This window comes from Felis catus, chromosome B4, assembly GCF_018350175.1.
Source record: "Felis catus isolate Fca126 chromosome B4, F.catus_Fca126_mat1.0, whole genome shotgun sequence".
Classification (NCBI taxonomy): Eukaryota; Metazoa; Chordata; class Mammalia; order Carnivora; family Felidae; genus Felis; species Felis catus.
The window spans coordinates 79,164,980-79,185,489 of record NC_058374.1 but is presented as its reverse complement, the minus strand read 5'-3'; the positions used below and the strand labels follow the sequence as shown (position 1 = coordinate 79,185,489).

Genomic DNA, 20,510 nt, shown 5'->3' with positions numbered 1-20,510 from the left:
CTCACTGGTGAATTAAACATTTAAAGAAGAATGAATGCCAATCTTTCTCAAACTCTTACAAAAAATAGAAGAGGAGGGAACACTCCCAACTATTCTACCAGGCCAGCCTACCCTGATACCAAAGGCAGACAAGGGCACTACAAGAAAAGAAAAATATAGGCCAATATCCCTGATAAACATAGATGCCAACATTCTCAAGAAAATTCTAGCAAACTGAACTCAGCAGCACATTAAAAGGACGCTACACTATTGGGGCTCCTAGGTGGCTCAGTTGGTTAAGTGTTCGACTCTTGATTTTGGCTCAGGTCATGATCTCATGGTTCAGAAGATCAAGTCCTGGGTTGGGTTCTGCACTGACAGCATGGGGCCTGCTTGGGATTCTCTCTCTCTTCCTCTTCCCTGCTTGTGCACATGTGCTGTCTCTCAAAATAAATAAATAAGCTTAAAAAAAGGGCCTTACATTGTGATCAAGTGGGATTTATCTCTGGCATACAAGATTGGTTCAAAATACACAAATCAATAAATGTGATACATCACATTAATATTTTTAATTTTTTTTTTCAACGTTTATTTATTTTTGGGACAGAGAGAGACAGAGCATGAACAGGGGAGGGGCAGAGAGAGAGGGAGACACAGAATCGGAAACAGGCTCCAGGCTCTGAGCCATCAGCCCAGAGCCTGACGCGGGGCTCGAACTCACGGACCGCGAGATCGTGACCTGGCTGAAGTCGGACGCTTAACCGACTGTGCCACCCAGGCGCCCCATACATCACATTAATATAATGAAAGATAGGGACGCTCGGGTTGCTCAGTTAAGCGTCTGTCTTTGGCTCAGGTAGTGATCTCACAGTTTGTGAGTTCGAGCCCCACATTGGGTTCTGTGCTGACAGCTCAGAGCCAGGATCCTGCTTCAGGTTCTGCCTCTGTTCTCTCTGCCCCTCCCCTGCTCATGCTCTGTCTCTCTTTCTATCTCAAAAACAAATAAACCTTAAAAAACTAAAAAAATATATAATGTAAGATAAAAATCATATGACCTAACTCAACACCCATTCATAGTAAAAACTGTCAGCAAACAGGGCCACATATAACAAGCCCACAGGTAGCATCATACTCAATGGTGAATAATTAAAAGTTTTTCTTCTTGGATCAGGATCAACACAAGGGTGCCCTCTCTTACCATTCCTATTCAACAAAGTACTAGAAGTCCTAGCCTGAGGCATCAGGCAACAAAAAGAAATAGAAGCTGTCAGAATTGGAAAAGGAAGAAGTAAAATGGTCTCTCTTTGCAGATGACATGGTTTTATATATAGAAAATCTTAAAGACTCCACCAAATAACCATTAGATCTAATCAATGCATTCTGTAAAGTTGCAGGGCACAAAATCAACATACAAAAGTCAGTAGTGTTTCTACACACTAATGATGAATTATCTGAAAGAGAAATTATGAAAATGATCTCACAATAGCATCAAAACCAATAAAATACTTAGGAAGAAACTTAAGCAAGGCAGTGACAGATCTGTACACTGGAAGCTGTAAGACATTGATGAAAGAAATTGGATAAGGCATAAATACATGGAAAGATATCTGTGTTCATGGATTGGAAGACTTTAATATTGTTAGAATGTCCACACTACTCAAAGCCATCTATAGATTCAATACAATCCCTATCAAGATTCCAATAGTAATTTTTTTTTTTTTTACGAAAGTAGAAAAAACAGTCATAAAATTTGTATGGAACTACAAAGGAGTGCAAATAGTCAAAGCAATCCTGAGAAAGAAGACCAAAGCTGGAGGCATCACACTTCCTGATCTCAAAGTATACTATGAAGTTATAGTAATTAAAACAGTATGGCACCAGTGTAAAAACTGACTCAGAGACCAATAGAACAGAATCAAGAGCCCAGAAATAAACCCATTTATGCATATACAGTCAACTAATATTGATAAGGGAGCCAAGAATACTCAATGGAGGAAAGACATTATCTTCAAGAAATAGTGCTGGGGGAATTGGGTATTCACATAAAAGAATAAAACTATCTCATAGCACCCACAAAAGTGAATTCTTTAATGGATTAAAAACTTAAAGGTAAGACCTGAAACCATAAAACCATAAAACTCCTAGAAGAAAAAACAGGGAAAAAGCCTCTTGACAGGGTTTTGGCAATGATGTTTTGTGGGTTTGACACCTAAAGCTAAACAACAAAATAAAAAATAAACAAGTGGGACTCTATCAAACTAAAAAGCTTCCACACAGCAAAAGAAACAATCAACAAAATGAGAAGGCCACCATGGATTGGGAAAAAATATTTGCAAATCACATATACGATCCAAATTATATAAATAACCTTTACAACTCAAAAGCAAAAAAATCCAAATAACCCAATTAAAAAAATGGCCAGAGGACCTGAACAGACATTTTCCCAAAGAGGAAATTAAAATAGTCCACAGGTACATGAAAAGATGTTCAATGTCCCTTATCTTCAGGGAAATGCAAAGCAAAACAACAATGAGATATCACCTCCCCCCTGTTTGAATGGCCCCCATCACAAAGGCAAGAGATACAAATGTGGGCGAGGATGTGGAGGATAAGGGAAACCTCGTGCACTGTTGATGAGAATGTAGATTGGTGCAGCCACTATGGAAAACAGTGCGTAGTGTCCTCCAAAAATGAAAAATAGAACTCTCCAGATGATCTCGTAATTCCACTCCTGGGAATATATTTGAAGGAAACAAAATCACTATGTGGAAGAGATCTCTGCACTCCATGTTCATTGCAGCATTATTTTTTTTAAGTAAATGTTTATTTATTTTTGAGAGAGAGAGAGAGAGAGAGAGCGCGCATGGGAAGGGCAGAGAGAGAGAGGGAGACGAGAATCCCAAGCAGGGGAGGCTATTAAGGCTCAGGGAGGCTAACTCTCACACCAGCAGCCATATGGCTGGTTAGTGGCTTCTAGGGCTGCTGATATCAAGCCGTATGTCCCTTTCCTGTGAGGTTATCTCTGTCCCCTGCTTCCCTCTCTCTCCAAATCTTCTCGTCCTTCCCCTATCGTGGCTCTCAGAGTCACCCCTTTCCCTCTTCATCTCCACATCTCCCTACTCTGAGCTTGGATCTCACTCCTCAATCTACACCCAACTGGTCTATGCCCTCCACCCCCCCCAAACCTTACTACCAAATCAGGAGAGTGGCCTCCTGTGTTGAGGCTATCATTGTATCCACCCCATCCCGGACAACCTTAGACCTCCTGATGATTCATCTGAACCCCTCTTGGTGGATGTCCCCTGTACTCTGAGCCTGGTCACCCCATCCTCCTTGGAAGAGCCCAGACATGCCCCATGAAAGCTTCCTCTAGGGTTACGGGAAGGTCTGCAGACGGGCTGTGAGCCAAACCCTAAACCACAGCTTAGGAACACAAAGACTTAGTGCTCGGCAAAACCAGTTCCATCTTACCAAACTGGGTGGTCTCCAGCTTGGGAAGACAGTCACAATTTCAGAATGATGTTTCTCGTTGCAGGGGGTGGATCGTAGGCCACCCCTGATGTCCAGCGCCTTCTAGGAATAACAGCTACTGTCCCCTAGTGCTTACTGTGGGCTGGAGCCACTGTCAACGCTCTAGCTGATTCACTCTTCCCAACAGCCTCTGATAGAAGTACTGTTATCATCCTGATCTTGCAGATGAGGAAGCTGAGGCACCGAATGGCTAAGTAACTTGTCTAAGGGCACTCAGCCAGTAAGTAGCAGAGCTGGGAATGGAACCTAAACAATCTGATTCCAGACCCCAAGTTCTTAACAGCTGGGTTATGCTGCTTTTATGGAGAAAGACACAGAGGACGGGATGCCGAAGCTGGAAGGGGACTTTGGATGCGATCCAGTCCAAACTTTTGATTTTATATGTAAGAAAACGAGGGTTGAGAGCTGGGAGGACTTGCTAGTGGTTGAATAGAACAAGCAAACAGTTTTACTGAAATTATATTTACAGCTTAAAAACTCGAGATATTTGGGTTATCATGCAATAAAACACAAGGATTCTATCACTTGTCCGGAAGGTCCACTAACAACAACGTGTTCCTTAGAAATGCTTGTTGAAGGCTGGGAATGACCAGCACACAGGGGTTCCCACACAGAGTTCCTGGAGCCTGAAGACCCCAGGGACCGCTTGGGGTGGGAGTGGGGTGGGGTGGAGGCTAGCCCGTGAGAAACCCACACTTCCCTGCTCATAACAGCAGTCGGACAGAGTATGTCTCCTTTTGTCTGTTTTACAAGTGGGGCCATGCAAGTCTTGGATGGCAAGAATGGTTTTGCCATCCATATGTGTCAGGTCGTCCCTGCTTGCACGTGCCCAGGGTGGGAAAACCTCCCCTCCCCCATTCTAGGAGTCCTCACCTCTCACTGTTCTTCCTGGCCCCTTCCTTGAATGCCGACTGCTCCTTTCCTACCAAGTCTCTGATCCCCAAGTTGACTCTGGCTGCCCGAAGGGTGACTCAGGCCCAGTGTGTGGCCGAGGTCCAGTGACAATGACTGCAGGCACAAGGGCACGGATCGACCAGGGAGGGCGGGGGTACTTTCTCACAGCGCCAGCCAGCTTTGGGGCTGCGCGAACGACCTCGGGATCTCTGTAATCCCTGGCTGAATGCGAGTGCACACCTGCCTCACTCAGAAAGCCCTAAACAAACACACCCTCCTGCCCCTGCTCCACACCCCTGTCAGCGAGCCATCCTCTTTGTAAGTGTTCTCTTTTTAAAAAAAAAAATTTTAAGTTTATTGCTTATTTTTGAGAGAGAGAGAGAGAGAAAGAGATCAAGTAGGGGAGGGAGGGGCAGGGAGAGAGGGGGACACTGAATCTGAAGCAGGCTCCAGGCTCTGAGCTGTCAGCACAAAGCCCGACGCGGGGCTCGAACCCACTGACCCTGGGATCATGACCCGAGCTGAAGTCGGTCGCTTCACCATGGTTAAGCGTCTGACTTCAGCTCGGGTCCTGATCTCCTGGCCCAACAACCTCTTTGATAAGAGTGGGAACAGTGGCTGGAGGACAAAGGGTCACGGAGGACAATAGCGGAAGCTGGGGGGTGGGATGGCAACCAGCTTTTAGACTTCGCTGTCTGGTAGAGTCACCTTGCTCCACCTCCTGAGTCCAGCCTATGTGGGCAGCAGCCGTCTCTCCCTTTTCTAGGGAAAGACCCTCATGTGTGCTTCTGTCACTCCAGGAAAAATCTGCCCCTGTAGACGGGAGGCATGTCTACCTTCGGTTTCCCATGTTACAGTTTGAGGGGTTTGTGAACTTCTGGCAATTCTGACTTAATAAAGGCACAGACTATGGCTGTAGTCTAGAACTTTCTTCCTGTTTGGCTTGGGTTTATTGTAGGATGTGTAATTAAGTTAATTTGCTTTTAATGAAAAAAAAATTAAACAATTTTTGTAGGTGCATACCTTATTTTTTTTAATGCTTCAGGTTTTTATTTAAATTCTAGGGGTGCCTGGGTGGCGCAGTCGGTTGAGCGTCCGACTTCAGCCAGGTCACGATCTTGCGGTCCGTGAGTTCGAGCCCCGCGTCGGGCTCTGGGCTGATGGCTCAGAGCCTGGAGCCTGTTTCCGATTCTGTGTCTCCCTCTCTCTCTGCCCCTCCCTCGTTCATGCTCTGTCTCTCTCTGTCCCCAAAAAAATAAATAAACGTTGAAAAAAAAATTAAAAAAAAAATAAATTCTAGTTAGTTAACATATAGGGTCATATTGGTTTCAGGAATAGAATTGAGTGATTCGTCACTTACATACAGCACCCAGTCACAAGTGCCCTCCTTAATGCCATCACCTACCTCGCCCACCCCCATCAACCTTCAGTTTATTCTCTGTATGTAAGAGTCTTTTATGGTTTGTCTCTCTCTCTTTTGTTTCTTTTCTCTATGTTCATCTGTTTTGTTTCTTAAATTCCACATTTGAGTGAAATCATATGGTATTTGTCTTTCTCTGACTGACTTATTTTGCTTAGCATAGTGCCTTCCAGTTCCATCTAGGTTGTTGCAAATGGCAAGATTTCATTCTTTTTGACTGCGGAGTAATATTCCATTACACACACACACACACACACACACACACACACACACACACACCACATCTCCTTTATCCATCAGAATGGCTAACATGAACAACACAGGAAACAGCAGATGTGAAGAAAGGGGAACCCTCTTACACTGTTGGTGGGAATGCAAACTGGTGCAGCCACTCTGGAAAACAGCGTGGGGTTTTCTCAAAAAGTTAAAACAGAACCACCCTACTACCCAGCAATTGCACTATTCACCCAAAGGTTACGAAAATGCGGATTCGAAGGGGGCACGCACCCTGATGTTTATACCCTGATGTTGGTCTACAGTAGCCAAATTATGGAAAAAGCCCAAATGTATTTACATTAATTTGGATCTGGTTAATTGAACGACACAGAATCGGTCCCTTGGGACAACGTCCTACCTAATTGGATACTTGCAAGGACGAGGTAATGTAAACAGAACAACCAATCATGTATTTTTCTTTTTTTCCTGCAGGTATTGTGTGGGGCAGAGTCACTGATGTCAAGTGGTATAGAGGTTAAGGTCATTAGACTTTGCAGTTAGACGGATAGGACTGGTTTCCCACTGCCATCACTTCCTAGCTGTGTGACCTCAGGCAAGTTGCATAACCTCTCTGAGCCTCAAACGCCTGCAGCCCTAAACTGAGCATAGCAACACCTCTTTTACAGGGTTGTTGTAAGGAATGGAACTGTTATCAGAAAAGCACCCAGTGTCCCGCACATAATGGCAACTGTAAACGACAGTCCCTTCTACCTGGAAAGCACTAAGCCCTTTCCTTTGTTTTATTTTTTGTCTCAGGGTGGTGTGTGCGTTAGCATTAGCTTCATGAGCAGTACCTCAATTGAGAAGCACCCACGGGCACAAAATAAGTTGAATATTATATATCATCTCGCCCCAAATCCCTTCCATCCCCACTTGCGTTCTTTTCTAGGCTCTAGGCACGAGTGGACACCACTCCAGGTGCCACACCACATCATTTTCTCCTAGCATGGGAGTGTCACGGTCACAGACGACAAGGCACAATGGACATCTCAGGAGCCTCCTTGGGGCTTCACCTCTGCAGATATAAACCTTCCTCCTAGCCAGGAAGGTTCTCGTCAACCGTTCAGGGGTAAGAGGATGGAGCTGTGAGTGGGAGGTGTGGAGACCCAGGTGAGGCAGCCAGGGTCTGAGCTCAGGCTGCAATCCTGGTGGCCTTCCTGTCTCCTCTCAGGGCAGGACAGCCGAGCATCAGACCTCAGCTCCACAAAGGGGGTGGCGCCAGATCTCCTCTGCTCCTATAGCTGCAGCCCCAGACACCTGGAGTGGCTCTGCCTTCCTACCCAGCCATGCCCATACCTGTGGCCAGGGTGGAGGGCAGTAGACCCTGGGATACCAGTGCCCTCAGAGCCCCCTTGACCTGAATGGTCGGGTCAGCCAGGTTTGTTCAGGTGACCAATTCTGAACTGGCTGCTGTAGAAATTAGACAAGCGGCTTCACGCTGTGCAGGGTGATATGGTGAGAGGCCAGGGGCACCGAGCCTCTGGGATGAGACTGATGTGGTTTCCAGTCCTGGCTCCACCACGTGCTACTGTGTGACCCTGCAGAGACCCTTTAGGAAGACAGAATGGTGCCCTGTGTGCAAAGCACTCAGCACAGGGAGGGCATGAAGCTGGCGTTCGATAAATACTCATGGAAGGAGGGAGTGAAGTGTCAGCGGCATCCCTTGTAGGAGGTGGTCCTCGCTCTAGGGTGCTCACTTACTCCAGGGGGACGGACTACCCAGTGGGTTTTCTTCCGTGGACCTTCCATGGAGCCTGGGAGCCTCCTGTCTTCACGGCCACGGCTCCTCCACCCCCCTTCCACCTGAACCCTGACAGGTGGAGCTCCGCAGAGGCTGAGGTAGGTGGGACTGAGGGCGGGGGTGTTACAGATCAGAGGGAGAGAGGGGATGGGGGAGGGGAGGGGGAGAGGAGAGAGCCCCCCGCCAGTCCATTCTTCCGTGCAGCCCCGTCCCTGGGAACTGGACCCACCGCCTCCCTCTTTGCACCCCACGGGCCCTGCCCTTTCTCTCTGCAGGGAGGGAGCTGTTCATTTCTGCCGTGGCCAGCTTTCCGTAGGTCATGGTCAGCTCCGGCCTGTGGGAATACCCCAGGCCCCAATCACAGCTGTGCCTCAGATTTGCAACGGCAGTCTCATCAGGGCTTTAGAAGAGGAGGAGGGCCACAGATTTGTCTAATTTCTCATCTTAAGTGGCAATGGCAAGGTCTGGGCCGGGTAGGAATGAATGTCCACTGACCTACTATGTGCCAGGCCCCGTGTAAGAGGCAGGTGTCGAGTTTCTAGATGAGAAGATGGTTTGAATGCATTCAGCTAAAGTGAGATAAGTCATACAGAGAAAGACAGATACCATATGTTTTCACTCTTATGTGGATCCTGAGAAACTTAACAGAAGGCCATGGGGGAGGGGAAGGAAAAAAAAAAGAGAGGGAGGGAGCCAAACCATAAGAGACTCTTAAAAACTGAGAGTAAACGGAGGGTTGATGGGGGAGGGTGGAAGGGAGGGGAAAGTGGGTGATGGGCATTGAGGAGGGCACCTTTTGGGATGAGCACTGGGTGTGGTATGGAAACCAATTTGCCAATAAATTTCATATTAAAAAAATAAATAAAAATAAAAAAAAAACAACAACAAATGCATTCAGCTAGTTAGTGGCACCAGGTGGGATTTGAACACAGATCCATGTCACTCAGCGGGGAAGAGTTTAAGTTAGGGCTTAAAAACTAGGATTTTGCACTTATTTTCACTCATTTATTTCTGTTTATTTTTGAGAGAGAGAGAGAGAGAGAGAGAGAGAGAGAGAGAGTGCAAGCAGGGGAGGGACAGAGAAAGAGAGGGAGACACAGAATCCGAAGCAGGCTCCAGGCTCTGAGCTGTCAGCACAGAGCCCCCGACATGGGGCTTCAACCCTTGAACCATAAGATCATGACCTGAGCCGATGTCGGACGCTTAACTCAGGCACCCAGATGCCCTTGGGATTTTGTGTTAAAAACATTGCTCTGAGAAGGGGCTCACGGGCTTCACTGTTCTGCTAAAGGGGTCCTCAGCACCAAAAGAGTTACAAACTCCTGCCTCGAATGCGGGGGTCATTACAGGAAAACAGAACATGCCCTGTCCCGGTGGAGTGGAGGGAACAGCTGGGCAGCAAACGGAGCAGTGGGGCACACGCTGTAGGGATGGGACCCAGGCTGGAGAGCGCTGATCTAGAACCCCACAAACACAGACGCGAACAGAGGCCAGAGAAGGAACCTGAGTCTTGAGGGCCAGAGACAGAGTTCTGTCTCCTCAGTCCCCAGCTCCATGCCTGGCACATAGTAGGGTCTCGGCAACCGTGTCAAGTTGAGGTGAGTCTTGATCTGGGTTTGGAAGGCTATAAGGCTGGAATACGGGTTTCTCCTTTTGTGTGTGCATGTGGGCCCCAAGTGTGCGTGGAGGAATAATAACGAGGAGAATAAACATGGGGGCAGCTTCTGATGGTTTACGATTATCATCTCGTTGCATCTTGAGAGGAGCTGCAGGTAAATGTCTGTATTATTTCCAACTTCCGGGGGAAGCATCTGAGCCCAGGGCAGTGACTCGCTCCAGGTTTGCGGAGCAGGGGAGGGCGGGCCCTGCACTTGAACCCAGGCCCTCGGTTTCCAAAATCTGTGGAATGAGAGAATGGGCAATGGGCCATCTTGTGTGGAGCCGGGGGGGGGGGGGGAGCCCCTGAGAGGCTGTTGAGATGGAAGGGGCAGTGGGTGGGGGCCCCTGAGGGTTGGGTCCAGGCAGGGGCCTGTGATTCAGGAGGCCCTGGGGCACCGGTTCAGGTTCTCCTGGAGGGGAGTGTGTTGGGATCCTGTAACCTGTGCCCTCCGAATGACATCGGTAGGTGTGTTTAGTGACATACTCAGCAGGTACGGGAAGGATGGGCCTGTGCCAAAGGCCAAGCCCAGAGATGTTTCAGATTTTTCCCTTTATGCCCCTGCAACCAAGCCCTGCTGCTTCAGCACATATAAGAGACCCAGGCTGGGGCTGCAGCATTCACGGGCCTGGCCCCTCGAGTTTCTCTGAGAAAGCCAAGCTCGCTCTCCTCTCCGCAACCATGATCTCCAGACAGCAGTGCGTCCGAGGCGGGTCCCAGGGCTTTAGCTGTGTCTCGGCTGTCGTCGGCGGGGGCAAGAGGCCTGCCTTCAGCTCAGTCTCCACGTCTGGGGGCACGGGCCGCTGCTCCTCGGGGGGCTTCGGCAGCAGGAGCCTCTACAATCTCGGGGGGAGAAAGAGCATCGCCATCAGCATGGCCGGGTCCCGGCAAGGCGCTGGCTTCGGGGCTGCTGGAGGTTTTGGCGTTGGCAACTTTGGTAGTGGATTTGGGGGTTCTTTTGGTGGACGGGGTGGTCCTGGCTTCCCCGTCTGCCCTGCTGGGGGGATTCAGGAGGTCACCATCAACCAGAGCCTGTTGACTCCACTCCACGTGGAGATCGACCCCGAGATCCAGAAGGTCCGGACTGAGGAGCGGGAGCAGATCAAGACCCTCAACAACAAGTTCGCCTCTTTCATCGACAAGGTGAGACGCCCCTTTGGCCAGACACAGTGGTAGAAACCAGGGGTCCTGTGTCCTGGGCTTTCAGACCTGAGCCTGCCACAGCGTTGGGAACCACTGAACTTCTCTGGGCCTCTGTTTTCTAGCCGTTAAAAGGGGCTCATTCCTCCAAGTCTTCCTCTTTTGTCCATGGGGGTGAGAAGACAGGCTACTCAGAGCAATGCAGTGTTGGGAGTCGTCTTAGATGTGCTCTGTGACACTGGGCAAATTGCTCAACTTTGCTGAGTCCAAGTATCCCTGCTATACGGTTTCCCTGGGTGCATTGTTTCTCAGGTTTGGTTTTGGAAGTAACGTTTTTCTCAGGTTTGGTTTTGGAAGTAACGTGGCTAATAATCTAATGATTAGCCAAAATTAATTATAGTTAATATAAGAATTTAACTACTGGCACTTTTGTTGTTGGAGCAGAAGAAAACCACGCTGGTTTCCCAAAGGCAAAAGGGACCGATGGGACCCTGGAGAGTCATCTTCTTCATCCTCCTGACTCTGGGCAGACTTGCTCATTTCTGGGTCTGTTAGAGAGGAGGGGTTGGGTCTCTCCTTTTCTCTTTGTACTCTAACTTCCTTTTCCATGCAGGGTCTAGAGATTCAAGTCCTTTTTTTTTTCTTTTTAGATTTATTTTTTTTGAGAGAGAGAGAGAGAGAGAGAGAGAGAGAGAGAGATGGAACGTGAGTGGGGGAGAGGTAGGGAGAGACGGAGACACAGAATGCTGAGCTGTCAGTACAGAGCCCGATGCGGGGCTCGATCTCATGAACACCGAGATCACCACCTGAGCCGAAGTTGGATGCTCAACCGACTGAGCCACCCAGGCGCCCCTAGAGATTCACGTCCTTGAAGCTCCGTTACATCCAAGTATGATGGATGATAGCAAGCAGATAAGCCCAGATTTCTAAGTCATCTGAAGATTAATGATTTAGTGGATGAGTGTAGTACATTTAGTCAAGGGTGCCTTGATTGTCTGTGCATCGAAATCTCAATCCTCTTAGAACGTACAGGGCAAGAATGAACAATCTTGGAGTAGACTGAGTGGGAACGTTTTCTCGTCTTACTAGTTGGATAAGCCGCCAGTAGCTTAAAGAGGCTTTATGGTGACTCTAGGACACGCAGATATAAAAGCAAGGCCCAGAGTTCGGTGCTTCCTTGTCTCATCTCCCCTCATCGCATCTTGTGGGTTCAGACTGTGATCAGTCACCCTTACCTGCTTTTCTTTCAGCTCTGAAGCACATACAGTGGGAATATTGTGCCAAACTGCTACCTTGGCTTATCTTGTTGGATCTCTTCGTAGAGAGAGGGAAGGTTCGGGGAAGTCCCCTTGGAGAGCGAGCCTGGCCGAGACTGGGAATGTGTCTAGGGCCTTGGTGCTAACTATTGATACTCAGTTGTGCACAGGTTTAAAGAGACACCTCAGGCCCATTTATTCCAAAAATCTTCGGCGAATTTATCGTGCCTTTGCCTTGGGTCAGCATCACTTTGAATGCAAGAGTTCCCAGACTGTGGTTTTATCTCCTAGTTTTGTTTATTTTATTATTGCATAGAAGTTCAATGTTCTTCTCAGCAAGTTGCCTCAGGGCCTCTGGGTCCCTGTGGTCAGGAAGTGGTGCCTGCAACACATGCGTTCCATTGTTGCCATGGAGCAGGGCCGCCATGTTGACCCCAATGGATGGTGCCTGGAGTTGTGACACGGTGGCCCTACTTGTATGGCTTTTGGGTCACCTGGGTGGCTGTGGCCAATCCTCCTGCCAAAGCTTCATTCAGGCCCTCATAGGCTGGCTGGTGCCTTTTTAACACAGGTGCGGTTCTTAGAGCAACAGAATAAGGTCCTGGAGACCAAGTGGAACCTCCTCCAGCAGCAGACGACCACTACATCCAGCAAAAACCTTGAGCCCCTCTTTGAGGCCTACATCAGTGTCCTGAGGAAGCAGCTGGATACCTTGGCCAATGACAAAGGACGGCTGCAGTCTGAGCTGAAGTCCACGCAGGACAGCGTGGAGGACTTCAAGACCAAGTATGTGTGGAGCACAGAGGGACACCGCCTGCCAATATCTGCCCAGCCACGCCCCAGGGTCCCTGGGTTCCAGTCCAGTCATTTAGAATCTCAGCCTCTGAAGAGATCCCAAAAGCATCAGGAAGGTTTTCTAGTTTGTTCCCCTGCATCCACATGGTCCCATTAAAAAATGGTGTGAGGCCTTGTTGCCCCAAATAGAAAATGAGTGATGCATTTGGGGAATTGGCCTTGCTGCATACAAACAAGATCAGAAACTGCACAGATGAAAAGTAGTAGGGCATGGTCAGAAGAACACAGGTTGTGGAGACAGACCTTGTTTGGATACTGATTCCTCCACTTACTAGCTGTGTGATCTTGGGTAACTTGCTTAACCTCTCTGAGCCTTAGTTTTCTTCATCTTTAAAATAGGCTAATAATCCTACCTTTTAGCTTTTGAGAATTAAATGAAATTAAATAAGATCGGGAAAAGAGGTACCATAGCAATGGACATAACATGAACATTTAATACAGTACCTCTTACTATACTTACTATGGTGTAGACCTGAGAAAATACTGATCCGCTCTCTCCATTCGCTCTCGCACCAAACAGAGAGAGCTGGAGCACTGGCAGCATTCCTGAGAATTTAATCCACCAAAGGGACAGCCCTTCTATAAAGATAAAACCAACCAGACCATGCGGGGTTCTCCTCTTCACGTCTTATTTCTTGAAGACAGTCTTTATAAAGTTTGATTTTTCACTTCTCTGAATAAACCAGGGTCTAGACTGGTCTCTCATACATGGTAATTAACAAATGTAAGTTGAATGAGCATTTGCATGAAAACAGCAAAATGCAGCCAATTACTTGGATATTTCCAAAGAGTTAGATGTTTGAAAGCCAGCAGCAGAGATCGGGGAAACACTAGCTCACGTGCGGCTTTTGTCTTTTCCTTCCACCCCTCCCCCCAGGTATGAGGATGAGATCAGTAAGCGGACGACTGCCGAGAATGACTTTGTGGTCCTCAAGAAGGTAAGAGATGAAGGGTGGGAGGGGCTATGAGGGTATCCCTTCCCTCGAGAGTGGTCTTTGGCTGGAATCATGGGTTTGGTTCATCTTGGCCTCATCTTTACCCCACTTGGTACTCTCCAGATCTATGTGGTCAAAGGAGTGGGTAACTGCACCAGACCCTAAGGAACTGAAGTTGGGAATAAAAGCCCATTTGGATAAGTAGTTTCCATTTCTGCAGCTGGCTTTAGGGGCAGAGTATGTCAGACGATGAGTCCTTTGTCACCTCACCTGTACTGAGAAGCCTTCCCTACATGCGGCTGAGAACATCTTTGTGTGTCACTTGACATTCGTTCCCTTGCCCCGCTTGTGATTTCTGTACCTTTGTCTCTTATCCCCCACCTCTGCAGGATGTGGACATCGCGTACATGACCAAGGTGGAGCTGGAGGCCAAGGTGGATGCTCTGAACGATGAGATCAACTTCTTGAGGGTCCTCTTTGCTGCGGTGAGGACTCCATCCCCGTCCATTCAAAGAAGGCAGTCCCTCATGTGTGAGGCGGCTGCAGGAATTCACAGTTCTTTGAAAGGACTCCAGCTCCCTTACTTGCTGAGGGCACTCTCAGCAAAGTCATGGGTAGAAAGAATTGAAGTGAGAGACTCAACTCGGAGGTTTTTGAAACCAGATGTGGTCTTAGGAGAAGTGATTAGATCCAAGATGGCATGGGATGGAATTTCTTGCTGTCCAGCATTTCCCTGGTGAAATGAATCCATTCATTGATCACCTGCTTATGGTTCCCAGAGAGCAGCAAAGACCAGAAGCATTACTTTTTTTGTCTTGAAATGTCACCACCAATCACCTGACTTCTACATAAAAACTTACCGCTCTCCCTACACATTGGGATGCCAACCCTACTTCCATCTGGGTCTGTGGCATGGCCATTTCCATCACCACAGTGGATTTCTGGTGTCAGAGATTAGGGAAGACTCTCTGGGGAAACTGACATGAGACATTTCCCCTGCAGGAGCTGTGCCAGATGCAGACTCATGTTTCAGACACGTCCGTGGTCCTGTCCATGGACAACAACCGGAACCTGGACCTGGACAGCATCATCGCTGAGGTCCGCGCCCAGTATGAGGAGATCGCCCAGAAGAGTAAGGCGGAGGCTGAGGCGCTGTACCAGACCAAGGTGGGTATTGGGGACCTCTCAGGAGCTGGGGGTGGTTTCTGGGACTCTGCTTTTGATGTTTGTGAGCAGGTGATCACCACTCAAGCCTGAGAGATGTCAGAGATGAACTCATGTCCCGGGCATCACTGGTCCTGGTCTAATTTGAGATTACATGATATTTTGTATTATCCTTGCCACCTATTCTTGCTGACTTCACTTGAGAGTAGACCCTACCCAAACAGCCCTGACCTTTCATTCCCTGTGTTTTCCTGGATATTAGGTCCAACAGCTCCAGATCTCAGTTGACCAACATGGTGACAGCCTGAAGAACACCAAGAGTGAGATCTCAGAGCTCAACAGGATGATCCAGAGGCTGCGGGCTGAGATTGAGAATGTCAAGAAGCAGGTAAGTGTCACCACCTTCTAGCCATGGAACAGGGCCAGGGCAGGTGTCTCCATAGCAGACAAACAGATCTGGTAGCAGGCCAGGAGATCCTAAGCTTGTGTGCAGGGGATTTGTGACTCCTTATGTAAACCACACTCAGGTCTTCTTAAGCAATGTTCTATTTAACCTGACATGACACCCTGGTAAATAAGGTTTCTTGGCTTTTTTTCATTGGTTTTTGCTCATCTTTATCTAATCAGTCTGGTAGGGATGTTGGCGGGCCCTGGTGGTAGTAAAGGAAATGTATGAATAGGACAGGTGGGGAGAAGGACAGAATCCTGACATCTTAGCCCATGTGAAGCTGGCACAGCATAGGGGCAGATGGAGAAGGCTTGACATTAGGGCACTGATGATTGCCTGTTCAATGCCATTGTCTACAGTGCCAGACTCTGCAGGCATCTGTGGCTGATGCAGAGCAGCGTGGGGAGCTGGCCCTCAAAGATGCCTACAGCAAGCGCACAGAGCTGGAGGCCGCCCTGCAGAAGGCCAAGGAGGAGCTGGCCCGGATGCTGCGGGACTACCAGGAGCTCATGAGCGTGAAGCTGGCCCTGGACGTGGAGATCGCCACCTACCGCAAGCTGCTGGAGGGCGAGGAGTGCAGGTGGGATGGGCAAGGCAGAGAGGGAAGGTGAGGGAGGGAGATATTCTGGAGCCTTGAGTTTGCACCTCTGCTGGGCCACCTGCTTCAGTGCTGCATGGGTGCGTTATGAAGCAGGGCAGCGTGGACAACAGCTTCACATTCAGACCTTTAACTTGGCTACATAAGGATGGGATATGTGTTTGAGACCCGCTCATTGAACGGAGCCTGGCTCCGGGCTCTGCTGTGACTCACTGCTCTTTCTCTCCCCCACAGAATGTCTGGAGAATGCCAGAGTGCCCTGAGCATCTGTAAGTACCTTCCACCCCTTCCATGGCCTTTTGTTCACCCCGGTTCGGGGGAGACTCCTGGATGCCAGTGTTGTTGGGATAACCATACCCTTTGTGTCTCTCCTGCAGCTGTGGTTGGTGGTGGCGCCAGTGCTGGGACCATCGGCGGAGGATTAGGAAGCTGCTCTGGGTTTGGCCTGGGCAGTGGCTTTGGCTCTGGCTCCGGAAGTGGCTTCGGGTTTGGTGGCGGTGTCTGTGGCAGTTCTGGCAGCAAGATCATCTCTACCAGCACCATGATCAAGAGGTCCCACCGATAGAGGAGACAAGGTCCCTGCAGCCCTTGAGCCCAGCTGGGCCCAGCCCTGGTATCTCTGTGCTTCTTTCTCCCCTGCCTCCACCCTCCCTCTCTGGGGCTCATCTTCCCAGTGTCACCTCAGTGTGGACTCTGCCCTCCTGGAGTTTGGTATCTTCCTCTCGATTTGGTCCTGGTTACCACCCGGAATGAAAGGGGTGTCAGCTGATTCTTCACCTCCTACAGGCAGAGGAGAACACAACCAGGGTCACGTATGTTCCCTCCCAGCCCGTGGCCCCAGATATCTCTCTACATCAGGACCAAACTCCTCTGTTACTTGGCAGCAACCTGGCCTGCAAGGTCAGGACAGGAACCACTCAGGGTCCCATCCACCTCTTCTCCTCCCCTCTATCCATTTTGGGTGAATCTCTAATAAAACGCTTTTGTCATTCACTCTGAGTCATTGTCCTTGTTCCCTGGGGAGAAGTCTCCAGAATTCAGGTGGGAGCAAAGGAGGCTGGGGCCTGAGGGATATGTCTGCACAGATCAAGGTCATCATCTAATCTGGGAGAGACGTGCTGTGTGTGGAGTCTGAAGGCTGCTCCAGAACAGGGACACAGACTCCCAACAACCAATAAGTACACAAAGATGGAAGACAATCAGAGCAGGTCCATCTCAGTGCGGAGCCTGCAGTGAGCCTGAAGGGAAGGGGTAGAGGAGAGGCAGTCAGGGGGTCTCCAATGAATATGGAACGAGAGGTTAGGGAGCTTATGGAGAGTTTATACTCAGTGTCTAGCAAGGCCTCCCTACTTTCATGAAACTCCACGCGTGGGACTCAATCTAACTGGACCAGCAAGGGTTTCTGGAACTTCTTCCAAGAATCAACAAGATTCCGATTGCTGGATGGAGGGATGGAAGCATGTTGTTCTCGCAGAGCTTTCATGCCCTGCCCACTTTCCCATCTCAGGTGATTATGTCTAGGGTTATGTCCATACTGCTGTCCCTGAGTGGTGAGGACGTGGGGGACGGGAGGCAGTTCTGCTAGAGCAGTAGAAGGCGAGGCTGCCTGATTGGGTCAGCCCTGGAGATTATGACTGAGGAAATGAAGATGAAGTGAGGGCAGTCAGAGGTGGGGGTCTGGTTATAGCATTTGTGGACACCCTGTTTCTATATTGGACCAATTTCAAGCTATGCCGAGGAGCATAATTTTCCTGCACCGTTCCCCGTGTGGTCTGACCTAAATCCCTCCGACTGCAGATGCAGGAGGCACTCGTTCCCTTGGCCACTCAGTTGGAGCTTCCCACCCTGGACTGCCAGGCAATTCATTCAGACTCCAGTCTCCCCAGCACAGTGCCCATGGGGCCCTTATTGCGTGCAGACAGAAGGGCACACGGGTTGCCCAGGGCCTGTCCCTGCCCAAGTGGCCTTCACACAGACCTGGAGGTGGGCTCAGGGCATCATGGGCAGGCAACAAAGCGTTAATCTCAGGGGCTTGTGCTCCCTGGGATGGAAAGGCTGCTCCTTCTTCAGCCCCGCCCTAATCTCCCCTTTGTCTTGGGGCTCACCCCCATGTGTCAGACCAGGAAGTCTTTGACTTCTTCCCACCACTGAGCCCCTCCCCTGGGAACATGCTGAATTGGCTCTTTTGTAAGTTCCTGGAGCTGGGAGGAGGAGTCAAAGGTTAGCAGTAAGGGAGGGACTTCTCAAGTTCACCCACCAGGAAGGTTCGGGTTGTGATGGGCCACCCTGAGGAGCTGGGGGCAGATTACCGAATTTCTCATACCCGCTGAGCAAGTCAAGTGTGGGACTAGCCAGCCTGAGTGGCACCGCTAGGCCTCCAGGGCCTCTTTAGTTGGATATAATGGTTTACACAGGAAACTCAGGTCAAGTGCGTGTGTGTCTTTGAATAAATGTGTTTCTGCAGGAAAGTGGTTATGTGAGTTTGTTTGTGTTTCATTTCTATAAAGAAGACTCCTGGTTCACCTACAAGAAGAAAAGCATTCCTGTTGGTCTCTGTTACCAGAACAATCCAGGGGAGTGGATCCTGGCCATGAGCCATAGGTCTGGAGCTGGCTCGCTATTGAAAGGGGATTATTATTTGTGGGGAAAGTCCAACTCTGAGATGATAGGCACCGCTCTTCTCTTAGATCTTTGAACTGGATCTGGCCAGCTCTTTGTGTTCAGGGAGCTATGGAGACACAGACTGTATTACTTACCCTTTGGAAGGCCCTGCAGTCTCCACACCCTCCCCCCACCCCCAAATGCTTTAACGTGAGGAGTACTAAAACCACTTCTCACATTGTAATGGCCCAAATGTGGGTTGGCAGGTGTTTAACTCATTATATTTGGTTCATCTGCCTTGACCCCCACTCTTCAGGCTCTTGACCTCCAGCCTTGGCTGCAACCTCACTGGTGGTTTGGGTCAGGCTCCAGGCTCACAAGCAATGACCTTATTTGCATAGGTCCCTCCCCCTTTGCCAAGACCCTCTGCTCTGAGTCCAGCCCTCCCAGTTTCAGAAAATTCTTGCCAACACTTCTGAAGTCTTCCTGCCTTGTTGCTAGTAAAACTGAAGGATATAACAGAGAGGGATTTATTTAGTGTTGCCCCCTTGTGGGATTTTGGTTTTGCCTGCTATGGGGACTCAGGTTTTGGATTCTAGGACCAGAGGACCTCAGAATAAGGCAGGTCCATTGCCATGTCTTGAGTGATGGTCAAGGTTTAATGAGACAGCGATCTAGGGAAATAACTAAGGGAGCTGTGTCCTCCTTTGTTAGTCCTTGAGGGAAGGGAATAGTGGGTCCGGCCAGGGCAAAGAGAAGGAGCAAGCTGAAGGAAGAAGCCATTTTAGCACCTGTTCCACCCTTTTGCTGTTTGAAGGTAGAGACTTAACAGTCATCTTTCTATCCCATGGAAAGAAGGCTGGGAGTGTAGGACTGTGGCCATGAAGGGTCTTGGTGGGAGCCCCAGGACTCAGGCTTATTGCTGCCCATGGTGTCTTGCATCTGCGGGGTTTCTACTTGAAGTGCTGTGGATTTGGTCCTCAAAAATTCAAAGGAGAAGCTAGATGAGCTAGGAAGAGGTTTTGGGGAGAAAGAGTTTGGACTGCCATTTGCCATTCACCTGTCTGTCATCCACCATCCATCCATCTACTGTCTATCCATCCGTCCATCCAATCATCCACCCATCCATCCACCCATTTATTAGCTTTTCAATTTTCTAGGGCAGGGACTGTGTTTATTCATTTTGATATTTCAAGGCCAGTGTGCTTGTCACATAGTAGATATTTCACAAATGTTGGTTTAATGAACCAATGTGAGTTGGTTTAATGAACGGATGTCCTAGGCAATGTTCTAATAAGAATTAGACGATTCTTTCAAGGAGTTTTCAATCAGGGTAATAATGTCTAGATAAAAACATGCACATATATAACCTGGAAGAGATGAAGAGGGAACTCTGGGCCACCTGCTTTTGGGGTGTGGCCTTCAGGCCCAGGGTGTGCTTTGGATTCACATCTGGGAAGTGCCACACGTGCACCTCTCTCCCCTTCAGGCAGCTGTAATGCTAAACCTTGGCCCTGCTCTGCCTCCTTTCCCACTCTTGTTTACTGTGAGCAAACGTTCCGGGGCCCAACAGGTTTGTCGTCACTCCCTTATTTCCTGGTAGAATCGTCTTTCCCCTAGCGACATCCATTCCTTCGATATTTGCTGCGTGCTTTCCTTATGCTGGGTGCTGTCTCCTTGGACTAATTACATAGTATCCTGTGGTCCCCTTATTTCCCACCGTGATAGCACCCTCTGCCTGGTGTCCAACTGGATTCCCTCAAAGCTGCAGCAGAGAGGAGAGCCCTGCTTTTCAAATCATTGCCCGGAAAAATACATTTAAATTTCCTGTTAACTTTCTCTTTCCCAGGTTAAACGATCACTTGACCTCCCCGCCCCCCCCCCCCCCCCCCCGCTGCCTCTTTTAGTTTTTGTTTCAGGCAATTTATTTCATAACTTCCTAAGTTGTTTTTGGAATCTCCCACGGAGGACTAGATGGGATTTCTGCTACTGACAATCTCCAGTTTGAGAAGCGT

General features: G+C 49.1%; 1 protein-coding gene across 1 annotated transcript; it reads left to right on the top strand.

The window, feature by feature from the left end:
* The first annotated feature begins 10,081 nt into the window (after positions 1-10,081).
* KRT4 (keratin 4) lies at positions 10,082-16,887 on the top strand. The gene is made up of 9 exons (XM_003988742.5): positions 10,082-10,641; positions 12,466-12,680; positions 13,627-13,687; positions 14,074-14,169; positions 14,687-14,851; positions 15,111-15,236; positions 15,656-15,876; positions 16,129-16,163; positions 16,272-16,887. Exons 1-9 carry the CDS (start codon positions 10,180-10,182, stop codon positions 16,457-16,459), a joined length of 1,569 nt encoding a protein of 522 aa, XP_003988791.2. The 5' UTR covers positions 10,082-10,179; the 3' UTR covers positions 16,460-16,887.
* Positions 16,888-20,510: the final 3,623 nt, after the last annotated feature.